The sequence below is a fragment of the Anguilla anguilla genome, chromosome 5 (assembly GCF_013347855.1).
Source record: "Anguilla anguilla isolate fAngAng1 chromosome 5, fAngAng1.pri, whole genome shotgun sequence".
NCBI classification, from domain to species: Eukaryota; Metazoa; Chordata; class Actinopteri; order Anguilliformes; family Anguillidae; genus Anguilla; species Anguilla anguilla.
Window position 1 is genome coordinate 13191270 of NC_049205.1, and position 13728 is coordinate 13204997.

The window sequence follows — 13728 nt, forward strand, 5'->3', positions numbered from 1 at the left end:
AGTGTCTCTTACTAGACAAGGGGATATTCAGACCACGTCAAGCTGAAAAATGCAGGTTCAAGCTTGAGTTGTTTTTAAAGCTATGACTGGGTGTCAAGTGCAATCAATAACCATAATCCACCTAAGGATTATTTACATTTCACACCATTAGAGTATTGCTGTACTATAGCAACACACATACACACAGACACCGGCTCACACAGAATAAGCTATGTGTCTGTACAGTCAAAAAAAGAAAACAACATTCCTTGCGGGGTATTCACTCAAAAGAATGTTCCATAGAACCCACTGCAGGGGTAGTGATGATGTCATTAAGCATAGCAAGTCGACACCTGGCCAGTTAGCTTGACAAATGGGAGTAATAGCTGAACTTCGCCGCTACTGGATTTAAACACTCAGAAGTGTTAGGATTCCAAAATATCCGTTAACAGGTTCACACGTTTCAGTGGCTATAGTTTAAATAAATATGAATTTAGGCCTATTTATTTCTGTCACAGATGCACTTATTCGGGAGCTTGTTAAATGCAAACCAGCAATTCATGTTTTCCATCAGACAGAAAGTGCAGTTCTCGATTGTTGTCTCTATCTAAATGGCAGAGATAATTAATTGCTCAAATTGCCCCATATTGTGACACACTCAATGATGCTTTTAATGGTAATTAGCAACACTTGGCTGCATCCCACACGTCAGGTCTGCTTAGCATTCAGAAAACATCACCGTCAAATAAAAAAAATGAGTGTTTGGCTATGAGCGGAAAAGGTGTTATAAAGTTATACGATCCTCATGGCTGAATGGTTTCTAGCATTCAAAGAGTTTTATCTTTATTTATTTACTTTCTGCTGTGAGTCACTACCGGTCTCCCAGCTGTTGGCTGTCATGGTTGATAGTTATTTTACCATCAGATTCTGTTTTTGCTTATTATCAATTCATCATATCACATGTCATTTCCCCTAAATGGAGACTTTCTAATCCTGGGATAATAATTTTGGATTAAGCTACTGCACCCAGCCATGCAGATGCATGTAACCCACATAATGAATGAATACTAATCACCATGACTTGTTGCTGCCTTTCATAATGTCATGTGGAGCTTGCCACAGGATATCTTGTTTACTGTATATGGATGTGCAGACATGGCTGGTATTACATGAAAGGAGTGAAAGATTTGGAATGAGGGACTTTTATTGCAGAAGGTACAGGTCCAGGGCAATTTAGTGGTAGTTTGGTTTGATGGGACTAAAATCATCAAGGAAAAGGTAGGTTCCACAGATACATTTGGAAAGAGCTGCGATTGAACAGTTGGATAGTATAGTTGGATTCATTGTTTTTCCCAAACATGTAATACAAAAGCCATAAACAGCCTATTTGCTCATGAATTTGCGAAACAAATGCCTACCTACCAATGATGACCCAAGTGTGCCTTATTGCTATCACTACAATACTGTATATAAATCTGCTTAACTGAACATGTACGAAATGCTAGTTAGACTGTAAAATGTGGATTAAATTGCCTTGAATGTGTTTTGAAGGATCTTGAGCACTAATATGTTTTACTGGTATTAATAATACTTGCAGTCTCATTATTGGGGCCCCTGTTATCAATGTCTTTGTGGCTCAGTGAAAACATCCCAGGGGCCAGTTTTCTGGCCTCTAACCCACAGATTAAGACCCAATGGCACAGATATCAAAATAAATACATACTGAATAGCACATTGGCTTCTGCTTTTATGGAGGCTCGGCTGGTGCTGGACTGCTGCACAGCAAGAAGACATAAAAACGATGATGATGATGGATGGAGCGTTTATATGGGGTAGTTATCAGTGCAACTGCGTGCCGTTGGACGTCCCTTATCTCTCTTGTTTTTTTGGCTGCCCTACAGCTGTCTGTCAGCACGGCTGCAAGCACGGGGAGTGCGTCGGGCCAAACAAGTGCAAGTGCTTCCCCGGGTACACCGGAAAGACCTGCAATCAAGGTAGGCCAGCGCTCGGGTACTCCGAAATAATTGTAATGCGTTCGGCGTGTCCGGACTGACTGCGGACCGCCGAGGGGGGGTTGAGAGGTCATCCTCGCAGCCCAGTGTAACAGCGGGAGAAAGTGCTGTTATTGCCCAAGCCCTCCGCCTTCTCTGCATCAACTGGATTGATAAGTCCAGCCCAAAAAAAAAGGTGTCTGTTATGTCTGAATAATCTGTTCAGCTGGGATTGCGACTGCCAAATAGCACCTTTCTTTAGAACTATCCATGTGTACTCGTACTCTTTATCAGAATTCTAAACCTTACTGAGAGGCAGATAACATTATTCAGTGCAGCAAGGGTTGCTTGCTTGCTGACAAAGTTTCAAATGTCAAATCTTTAAGTACCAATTGAAAATACGTGGCCAGTGTCACTGTGGGTTACGTTTTGCTAATTGATTCAGAATAGCAAAGCACCGTTTATGACAGCTGTATAGGATGTAGATTAGCAGCAATTCCATGAGTTATCTTAGTATCTCAGTATTGCGTAGGATGAAAATGATTAAAAGATGAAGTGAAAATGCATTGTGCTTTTTTAAGTAAACTGCTGTGCTGTTCAAGTCTGAATATTAATCATAACTGATTTATTGATTATATATAGTCTCCCTCATGAAATATAGTATACATATTAACTAACCAATTGTCGGTAAGCAGAAAGAATTACAATGTGAATTCATGATAGAATGGTTCAGCATCATTGCTTACTCCCTAAATGTGGGTTTCAGTGGTTAGACCAATTACATAATTTGAAAACTTCCCCATCCCTCAAAACATCACTGGGTCAGAAGTAGTATCCCAGTCCAATAGAAGCTGGTTGATGCCTGATTATAAGTGGTAGTTTTCCCAGTGGAAGTTTTAGTATCTGGCTGGGTTCTATGGTGGTGTCAAATTAGCCCTGTGCCAACTACCTGCATAGGTACACATTTCTATGCACCTATGCTGGCAAGTGATTGGTACTTTAAAATAACCTAAAAAAAACTGTTCAGGATCAAACCGAAGTGTTTGGTAGACCATTGCTGGTTGCCAACATGAGAGCAAACATTTGCCTGCACTGTTTTATATCAGAATGTCCTATAAAAAATGTAAGAACAAAATCAGCTTGCAAAATATGCCAAAGATAATCACTAAAAAGGAGGGCCATCACTTGGGAAGCCCAAGCAGAAGAAAAAAAAATTCTAATGAGACCCTAATTACAGTTGGTTTAATTACTGGTTACTGAGTTAAATCATGAGTTGTTCGTGTCTACAAAATAATAGTAGCTAGGAATATGGGTATACAATTATAATTAAAAAAGGATTCCACATTTCAGAACATTTCAGTTTGAACAACCCAGTGTGTTCCTGTTGTATAGCAGAAGTCAAAGCTGTCATATTGAGCTGCTGCAGCCATCTCCATGACCCGTTTAAACAACTCTGTCATTCAGGAACTTCCTAAACCTGTTGTGGATTGGGATCCAGCCATATGACCTGGACATTACTTCTCGTACTACACCATGTCATCTGTGAAACTAACATATTGAATTTCATTGGATAGATTATCGAGTCCAGCACTGGTTGTATCAGGTTGGTCTCTGAGCTCTCGGGGGGGCAAGATTGGGGGTTTATTTTTGGAAATGTCTTCTGCAAGGTTACAGTACATTGTGATTTGCATGGGTTGAGGTTGGGCTAACCTGAAATATTGGAGAATTATTGAAAATGGGTTTGAGGTAGAGCTTTAGGGATTTAAGATGAGTGTGCACAGTATTATCTGAGGTGATAGACCTTACTGAAAAGCACAGAAAAGCTCTGATAGAAGCAATTATATGTTTCATTTAATGGCACTGAAATGGATTTAGATGTATGAAATTGTTTTTGGAATTTTCGCCCCGAGAAAGCAATTGGATATTGTGTAATTAAAAAGCAAGGGACTTAAAATCCTCAGTGGAATGTGGAAATTAGCCATCTCATCTTTCTCCTTTAAGAGGGTTTACACCACCTTGGTTTGGTGCAGCCTTTTGACTGCTTCAAACTGCGTGATTGGTCCATGAACAAGAAAACTTCCACAGTGCACTCATATTGCCATTATTGATATAATTAAATTTACCAAGCAAAATGTTATTACAATTGCCATGTCTCAAAAGCAAATGGCACATTAAATTGATACATCATTTGTCAGCTTTGAATGTAGGACAATGGTATAATAGAAAACTTAAACTGACCTACAAAGTGAGAAAGCAACCATGAATAAACTGTAGGTCTAAGGCTAGTAGGCCTTAATTAAATTGGAAGAATGTGGCATTTTTACTGTGATGTTTATGTACAGTATGTGATGTCTGTAGTTATGTGAGACTACAACAGTTCACATGCAAAAACAACAAAAAATAAAATACATTTTGAAAATGCCATAATTAGACACAAAACCTCATAGAATGTAGAATGTATGCAGTTTTAAATCCAAATCTTTTTATCTGCCAAGCTTGGCTACATCATAATCTCATAATCTGCTTGCTTCCAAGCCCTGGTCACACATTATTTATGTTTTTCCACTATCATCTGACTTTGCAACTATAATTTGGCATCTATTGAACGAATGCATTTCTCCAGAAATGCCTCTTTGTGTACACTAGAGGAAAGTATGCTCATCCACTATTAGACAAACACGCGTGACCGCAAGTTCCCTCGGTCACTGCAACGCGAAGACAGAAGCATGACCGAGGCACGCTTTGATTAACATGAACATGAAAAGCCTCCTGTTCAGTAGACGGGTGTGCTGGAACGTGAGGGAGGACCCGCAGTGAATGAAAGGGCTGAATGCGGGGGGAGGCTGGTCCGAAATAAGATCTAAGCAGGGCTGCAATCTCTACGCTACTTACGCCTCAACTCCGCAGCAGGCAGAAAGACAGGGACAAGACTTTCAAGGGCACCGGAGAGGGGTCATAACTCACCCTCTCTCAGAAACAAAGAAAACATGCCAAATGTCAGAAATGTACTATGCTATGCAACAGATCTTTCGTCCTCTGTAGATCAAATAAAATGTTTCCTGAATTTGGGAATATCAATTAATAAATCAATTAATCAATCAAGCAATCACTATTTTATATAGTGTAGTACAATTTGCAGCTGTTGTCAAGTGGAACTTCACTGTCGACATTTTCTAGAGGGAATTAAAATATAGTAATATACATTTTCTCTGATTCCTTAAGAGATAATGAGCTGATTTTTTTTATTTATTTGTGCACATTTTTAAACTACACATGACAATGCAATAGGAAGTGAGATGGAACACCTCAGTTCCTGTATTTCCCAGCTCTACATATCTTTTCAATATAATGCGGTCATCCGTTATCAATTAGCCTCATAAGAATTTGCATGATCTTGCTCTTGAGAAACACTGTAAAAGCTTTTTAAATGGGCCTTTTGTTGGGACAATCTTTTTCTTCAATGCAGAAAAAAAAGCACCAGTCCCAAACTTCTGAAAATGTGTGCTTGAGGCTCCCCACTATTAAACACTGAAAAGCTGAATTAATGAGCCATGTGAATCTCTAACTGAACCAAAACCGCAAGCCAGAGTGTAACATCGAATTACAACTGAAAAGGAACAGCAAAAAAAAAAACTGAATATGGTTAATAGATTAAAATTTTGCACGCGGTGCATAGGAAATTGTCTTAAAGGGCATTTACAATGTAGTTTTTTAATGAGTAGACACCCATTTCAAGTGACTTCCAACTTAATTGTAAATTGTCGCAAGCAGCATATGAATCGTTGTGCTGTGTGGGTGTTTAAAAAAGCAGATGGTCTACATTTCCCAGAACAAATAATCTAATTAAAAATCTAATTTGGTCAGAAGTGGTGTGGAAAGGGGAATACATTTTTTCCCCTTACAGATCAACTCATTTTAATAAAACGATTATTTCTCGGGATAGGGACAAATGAATATTCCATGAATATCCCAAAGTTTCCCTGGGGAAAAATAGTTATTCCATTCTATTTTACATCTGTCTACCTGCCATGTTGCAGACGCTCTTATATGCTCTAAGGCTTCTGTTAGAGAATAGTGATTCAGTATTGTTTTTTTTTTTTTAGAAAGAAAGAAATGAAGTCCGCAGTGGTTTCTTTAAAATTCCCAAAGCTTTTTCCCACATGTCACTTAGCATCAGCTCTTCAAACATCATCGTCCTCCATTCAAGCATCAGTCGACCGTCCTCTCACACCTGTATTAGCTTTCCTGTTCCATTCCCATTAGTGTAGAGCTGAAAGCTCAGCACTGGCGTAGGCCTCTGGCTACATCTAAACACGCATGAAGCCAAAAACAGAGTTCACTGCTTTCGAAACTGCTTAGATTTCATACTGTTTTTTTGGTTTGTTTTGGGACAGTTTGTTGTGTTTGTTTCTGGTAGTCTGGAACCCCGAATGTTGGCGCACACTGCCGTCTGAACGGTATTTATAAGTTGAAAGTAAAAAGCAGCTGCTGGGATTACAGTTGATGCTATACATGTCATCATATAATTAGTCATAACCCCACTGCATTGTCCAATTAGAATGCATTTGATCTTTCTGCTGGACCCCACCCTCCCTCCCCTGTTCAAGGTCACTTTTTGTAGCTGTCTTTCATTGGTTACTTGGATGTTGGGGAAAGTTTGTGGTGAGAGGACACAGAAGCCAACTAGTGTGGGTTTGGATGAGTTACAAAGATCTTTTTTTGAAACGACAACAAAGCACCTAAACTATTCCAACTTTGCAACACTGCGCAAGTGGGCCTCTCATCTTTCTCAGTTTGATACCACATTAATGAAAGCTAGTGAAGGACGAGGATCACCATCACAAGTCTCATAAGTTAAAAATAATGTTTGTTTTTTTATTTTATGTTTTTATACCACGGTTTCATGAAATGAATTGCAGCCTCAAGTTATTTACAATTAAAAGTACATGATGAGACATTGAAGTCGAAAAAGAGAAAGACATGGTAATAAGAATATATAGTAAAACATGAAGTGCTATTATTCATGCATGGCTGTTATTTTATACACAAGCTGAAGGTGAAAACTGAAAAGGTGTGACATTGGGAGTCTGGTGAACTTGGGCTCCCACAACCACCCCCTTTTCCTGCCTAATGTCATTCTCCCCCTCAGGAATGTGGTTTGGTGAGTGCTGTCTGATAGGCGTTTCTGTTCACTCCTCTACTTGCTGTCTGTTTTTTCCCCCACTCTGGCTTCTCGAGAAGACGAGGAGTATTTAACCCCCCCAATATGGGACAGTCATCCTCCTATCTTTCTCCCCCCGGACGTCCAGCCAGCAGGTGTCCCTCCAGAGGGTGAGCTATTCCACTGATCGTGAGGCAACCCCGCCTTCCACCTGCCCCCCGCATGGCTCACCCTCAGTGAGGTTGAATGCCCTCCTTCCTCTAGCAGATGCCAGTGCTTTGCCAGGCAGCCAGAATGACATGCCAATTCCAAGCATGACATTGCACCAAGAAATGGCACCTCCTGAGCCTCTGAATCCCTCTCTCCTGTTGACTTTCGTCTCTCCTTCTCCTTATTGTAGCTCAAAAAGGCTGCTGTGCTGTCCTTTGTTGCATTTTGTTTCAGGGCCATCTTGTGCATATGCATTCATACTTGTTTTTTTTTTGTTTTTTTCAATTTGCTCCCTATTGTTTGATGATAGCGGGTAGCCACCTTTAGCATAGTAGATTTTCTAGTTGCCTGAAATGTATGTACTGCTGTGAAGAAACTTTAAAATCCTGTGTGTTCTATTATAGAAAAATGAAGGAAGATTTGAAGGAAGAAGTGCTGAAACACTAAGATGCCTTCAGAGTTACCATTTACTGAGTTCATCTTAGACATTTTGTTCTGCGTTTGTAAGTATAGTACATAGGTACACATCTTTTTTTTCAGTGCCTTGGAATTTGAGGGTCATCTAATGGCCCTTGGTCATGGCATCAAACTGCTTGAAAAACAGAGCCAGTTCAAAGCAACGGCTTGTAGAGCAAATTCCACAGCTAAAAAGCCTAATGGCTGTGGTCTAAAGTTTTAGGAACCTCTCCAATCGCAAACCTGTGGGTAGAATCGTGGCAGAAACTAAAACCATGAGGGAACCATGGTAACGGTATTTAACAGCAAGTTACACTATTGCTGCCAATTGGATAAATGCTCCAGATTTTTTTTTGTTTTATTTCAGGCCAGGATCCTTCAACTAGTTTTTTTAGAAAGGAGAAAAATCTCAATTATCTCTTTTTTATACTCAGTTTTTTAGTGCGCTAATTAAGTTATCCTCATTCCAGAAGAGTTCACATATTCTGTTCCCCCACTCAAGACAATGCATACAATTGTGACCAGCACTGATAAGGACCAGCACATTCCTTGTCAGTGTCTTAAATCCTTCAGTGATAGTGATGCGTATGTGTGTGTGTGTGTGTGTGTGTGTGTGGGGGAGGGGGGGGGGGGAGACATGTCATACCATGTAAGACATGGATAATAAATCACTTCTCTTAATGCATCAGCTAATGTGATTTCAACAGTTTGTCTCCAGTGGAATCCCAGACAATGCCCCACACATCCCGCTGTGTTGAAGCCGGCTGACCACTCTGACTGCTGTCTTCTTTTTCAGAACCTCTCCCCTCTCGCCCCCTTTTTCCAGGGAGAACGCCCTCGCTTACTTCTCTGGCATGTGCTACTGCTCAGAGCTGAATAATCTTCTTTTGGCTTTTCCAGCTTGGTGCAGGTGGAGATCCGTGTCGTCACGGTGGTGTTGTGCTTTCATGCTGTTGTCTTCTTACTGTTCACAGTTGCTCTCGCTGTTGACAGTGTTTGATGGGAATTCTGTTGCAAGGGTAGGCTGGCTAAAGCCAATGGGAACACACTGATATAATTTTTTTGTGTGTTCCAACAGTGCAGTACTCCTGAGAGACCCACAAATCTTAAGGAATAAGGAAATAAAGAACTCCAGTTCTTTGGGGGTTCAATAAGGGTGTTAGTCATGAAAAATGTCCTCATGAACTGGATCAATCTTCTTAAACATTTTTATTTATATGACACTAATGTTACCCAACAAGAAGTTATTGTTATTATTACTATTAATAAATGACTATTATGACTTTGTTAGATATTTTGACTGTTTTAATTACAAAGAAAACTTTTGTATATCTTTGCATATCTTTGTTGCATCTGGTGCATTCAAAACAGAAAAAAATAGAATAAGTGGTGGCATTAACACGATAGATTAGCTTGAAAGGGTCACTTTCTCTAAATTATGGTTCAAGCCACCCTTTAATTATGACTGAATTTGCAATCTCGCAGGCAAAATGTGAAGCTCAGTTTTTCATCATACGAAGCACAAATTGACTGAGCCTGAATAATAAATCTTTCTGACACCTCATTATTTTTTTTCTGAATTAAATGCATGGTCTGAATATCAGACAAACGTGGGTTAAAATAGTGTTTTGTCCTCAGAACCTGCTATATGCAAGTGTCAGAATGAGTTGTGATATATAAGATCATAAATAACAAAGTTTGAGATCCCTGAAGTCTTCAAGCCTTGATTTTGTTCTGGATCAGGTGTGGATGAAATAAGCCTGAGCTCCTTTAAAGTCACCCTAGATTTGTGGAACTGAGGCGCGCGGATAGAGACAGTGAACGCTGGCCTTTCTCCCCAACCCCCCCCCCATTCCATTTTCACCACTCCACGATCGTGACGTTCCGAGGAGTCACAGGGCTCAAACCGGCCAATTAACATTAACCTTGTGGAATATGGAGTGAAGTCCAAGAGCCATTCATCTATTTAAAAACGGTATCATCTGTCAAATATACAGAGCGTGCCACTCCAAAGAATGCATTCCGGGCATTTTCCCGAAGCTAAAAGTGGGTGCCGTTTACTCTGAAGTGGGTCAGGCAGTCGCTTGCGTACGGTGCTCAGTCTATTTTAACACGGCACCATTACACCACGGAAACACGTAGCGTGCGTGGCTTAAAAAAAATAAAAAATAAAAAAGGCCCCGTAACTTATACAGTTGTTATTTTATTATTAGACCACTTCACCACTCCTGACCCCCTCAATGGGCCATCGACTGGGGTCGGGATGACACTCTGAACAAGTTCCGGAGAGGACCGCTTTTGAGATCCTGTCTGGCCCCATGTCGCTTGAAGTGCATTAGAGAAGGTGGGGATGTTGTACTGGGGAGGTAGCTATGACCACCCAAGGTTTTAGGATGAATGGTTGGATCTACTGGGAAATTATACATCAACTATACACCCACTGCTCATTTGCATTTATGATGTATCCACAGATGTTCTGTGTAACTGACCAGATATGGAACTCCAAGTAGGGTTGTGTCAGTTTTTGGTGCTACCAAACAATACAGTGCTGAAAAGCTATTGGGGAATATTCTCCAGTACTGGTTGTACAGTGAGTCTTGTGGTCATAATCAAATTGCGCATGGACTTAGTGCCTGAACATTTGTTTCCTGTTTTCCACTGGTGCAGTTAGACATGCAAAGTTTAATTTGGCAGTAACAAAGGCCTAGAGCCTTCTCATATACTTTCTACATTATTACATTTGCTTTTGGACCATTCTTTTCCCCCTTGCACTTATACATAGACTTATGCTGCACCTAACCATCATAATAGCAGCAAATATTTGGGGTATAGCTTATATACTATGACTGTGTTTTAGTTTTGTTTTAGTTTTTTAAAAATATTTATTCCTTTTTCCAGTTAAAGCTGTTTTTTCCTCCAAAATAAACAGCAGCAGTTGCCCCACTGTTGCACAATGTTTTGTTTTCTAATAATTCTTTTTTAGATTTTTTTCAGATTCCAAATGCAAGAGAGATATTTTGAAACCGTCTGGGTGTGATTCATTGTAGTATAATGGTTGTAAAGTGATGCAGAATCAAATAGCCCAGAAACACAGAATGATCCCTTAAGAATAATCATAACTTGCCAGCAAATGAACTTACGTAATCAAAGAAATTGAGCTTTGAAGACAACAGACAGAACACTAAGTGTATTAAGCATGAGACGCCAGTTAGCATGCAGTGCATCTGCTGTATACTGTATATAAAGCAAATATTTTCCATTTGCTGTCCTGATTAAAATGGTTCTGGGAAACCGTATGAGCAGTTTAAATTTCAATAAAAAGCGAACAGCGGGATGAAACACTGATACAGTTTTTCCGGTATCCTATGGTTCCCTTTATGACCTCAGGCAAAAATTCTCAATCATTTGCAGGGTAAGTGTTTCGGGGAATGCTAACAATCTGAGTTTAATTCGAGAACACCACGTGTCATATGTTGCACTCCGATTGCGTTATACTTGCCCCATAAATAACGCCCATTACTGCACTATCATTTTCTAATAATATTTTCCTTTGGCTGCTAGTAGGTGTGTTCAGACATTTATAGCTGCATAATGATTTAAATACACCTGCATTGAACTAATCTAAATGTCATTAGGGTGAAATTAACAGAGTTACGTAGTGTCGTGGGTACGAAGGCATAAATGAAGGCATTTTACCTTTTGTGAGTAATGAGCGCTTTCTTTGAGCTGCGCCATTTCCTGTGAAAGAATAAAGGAAGAGAAAAAAGCAGGAGAGAGGGAGTGGGCTTGTTGAAACACAGCATCCTCCTCGCCCAGAGCCAATGATCCGACCTTCACACAAACAGATGGGGGAGGTTGGGGGATTGACCTCTGACCTCTGACCCACGCTAATTGCCCTGTATCCTGGAGCCTTGACCCCACCCCTTCCTTCCCTGCCTGCAGATCTCAACGAGTGCGGACTGAAGCCCCGACCCTGCAAACACAGGTGCATGAACACCTACGGCAGCTACAAGTGCTACTGCCTCAACGGCTACATGCTGATGCCCGACGGCACATGTGGAAGTGAGTCATTCTGTCCTTCTTTTCCCATTACATTACATTCCAATACATTTATTTGGCTTTTATCCAAAGCGACGTGCAATAAGTGCATACTGAAGGTCATTGGAACGACTACAAAACACCGGTCCGATAAGGTGGAATACTCATTGTGTAAGTTATCCGTAGCCATGAGCACATTGAGTCCAGTTCACGCAGTAAGCATAGGCAAGGTCAGAAAGTTATGGTAAGTCCAACTAGGAGGCATGACGACGAGCTACAGAATCAAGACAGTGATTCAGGTGCAATATAAGTGCTGGATGGAGAAGTGTAATAAGTGCTAGAGGAACAAGACAGGATACAAGTTGAGCCAACGCATTACTAATGTTCACTCAGGTTGGTCTTTACCAGTTTTCACAAGGGAAACTGGTGAAGTTTCCCTTGTGAAATTTGCCCCCGCGGCCACAAATAGAATTTATGTCAGACTCTTTTCATGATAAACGGATATGATGAAGTGTTGTTCTAAAATAATGACCATAAATACTGAGGACTGGCTGAGGGGAGGCAGACCGTATTCTTGAGGAGTGACTTAAGACGACTGAAATGAAAAATATGGGGGAGAGATGAACTTCAGCCCTCGAGTAATGTGCTGTGCTTATTGCTGGCCTCAAGGTATTCATACCCTGGGCTGAAGCGGTGTCTAGACTTGCCACGCAGTAGCTGCACTTTGAAGAGGTTGAGATTCTCCTTGGAGATAAATGATTTTTTTCCCTCGCACCTTTGCAAACACGGTCCCATACACAATCTTATCATCGCAGATGGTGAACCTTTGATGGGGGCCACTAACGATATAGCGAGCGTGTGAATGCGGACGGCGCCTTCTCTCCTGAACGAGAGCATTTCTGCAATCTGATTCCAAGTCCAGCATGGCTGGAAGGCCTGCCTTTAATTATTCAGTGCCTCTCTGCATCAGAATATCCATCAAACACCTTCGAAGGCTTTTTTTTTTCTTTAAACTGCAGAATAACTGGATTTGCAGTGTAACCCTTACCATCAGGGCAATGCTAGAATGCATTGTTTGGAGAGAGAGAGAGAGAGAGAGAGAGAGAGAGAGAGATTATAATTGCGAATGCATTTTAAGTGTTTCTATACCTACCTGCAAGGTGTGTGTGTGTGTGTGTGTGTGTGCGCTTTGCGCTCTGTGTTGGCAAACTGTGACAAAGATGTGAATATGCTCTGTCTACATTACACAACACAACCATGAAGGCTTGCTGGTGTTTAGAGTCCACAAACTCAACCCTGCCTGAGAGAATGAGAGAGAGAGAGAGAGAGAGAGAGAGAGAGACTTAAGAATAAGTGAAATAAATGAGCAAATCACATAAGTGAATGTGTAAACAACATTTCTGTGTCCTTTAAATGATTGAAGGGTAATGCTGTTGCTTTCTCGGCTATCTGGTCAATGAAGTAACTTGTAATCTCACAGGGCTCTCTGTATCTCGGTGATTTGTTGCGTTTGCAGCGAAAGTAAAATATGTTCTTGTGAAGGGAAGTCGGGAGAGTTTCACAGAGCGATTTTGTGTAATGGCGGAAGCGCAGCGGCCTGACTGATTGCGGCAGGACCGTTACTCAGTGTGAGCGGAGCCGTGGCGCGGAGATCTCTCGGCAAACATAAATCAGAGAGCGAGAGCGAGGAGGCACGGAGGACATCAGATGTACACTGCAGGAGGAGCGGCTTCTGGGAAGGAGAAATCTAATAACACCGGGGCTATCTCCCGCTTCTTCCCCTGAGCCTCTCTGTGATATTGAGAGGTTTGCACCAAGGCTGCGAAAAAAAGTGATGTTGTGTTTGAGTTCTGAGCTTCTCGCCGCGCACGGAATCGGGGATGATGTGTCGGG

At 41.0% G+C, this 13728-nt stretch overlaps 1 protein-coding gene across 4 annotated transcripts in view; it reads left to right on the plus strand.

The window, feature by feature from the left end:
• The window catches only part of npnta (nephronectin a), a 39511-nt gene that overhangs the window by 11346 nt on the left and 14437 nt on the right, over positions 1 to 13728 (plus strand). For 2 of the 4 annotated variants that reach the window (XM_035419216.1, XM_035419217.1), the window contains 3 exons: positions 1881 to 1973; positions 7212 to 7301; positions 11740 to 11859. In XM_035419216.1, the coding sequence (XP_035275107.1) occupies positions 1881 to 1973; positions 7212 to 7301; positions 11740 to 11859 (303 nt within the window). The remainder of the gene's footprint in view (positions 1 to 1880; positions 1974 to 7211; positions 7302 to 11739; positions 11860 to 13728) is intronic. The other 2 variants (XM_035419218.1, XM_035419219.1) reach the window with 1 other exon arrangement.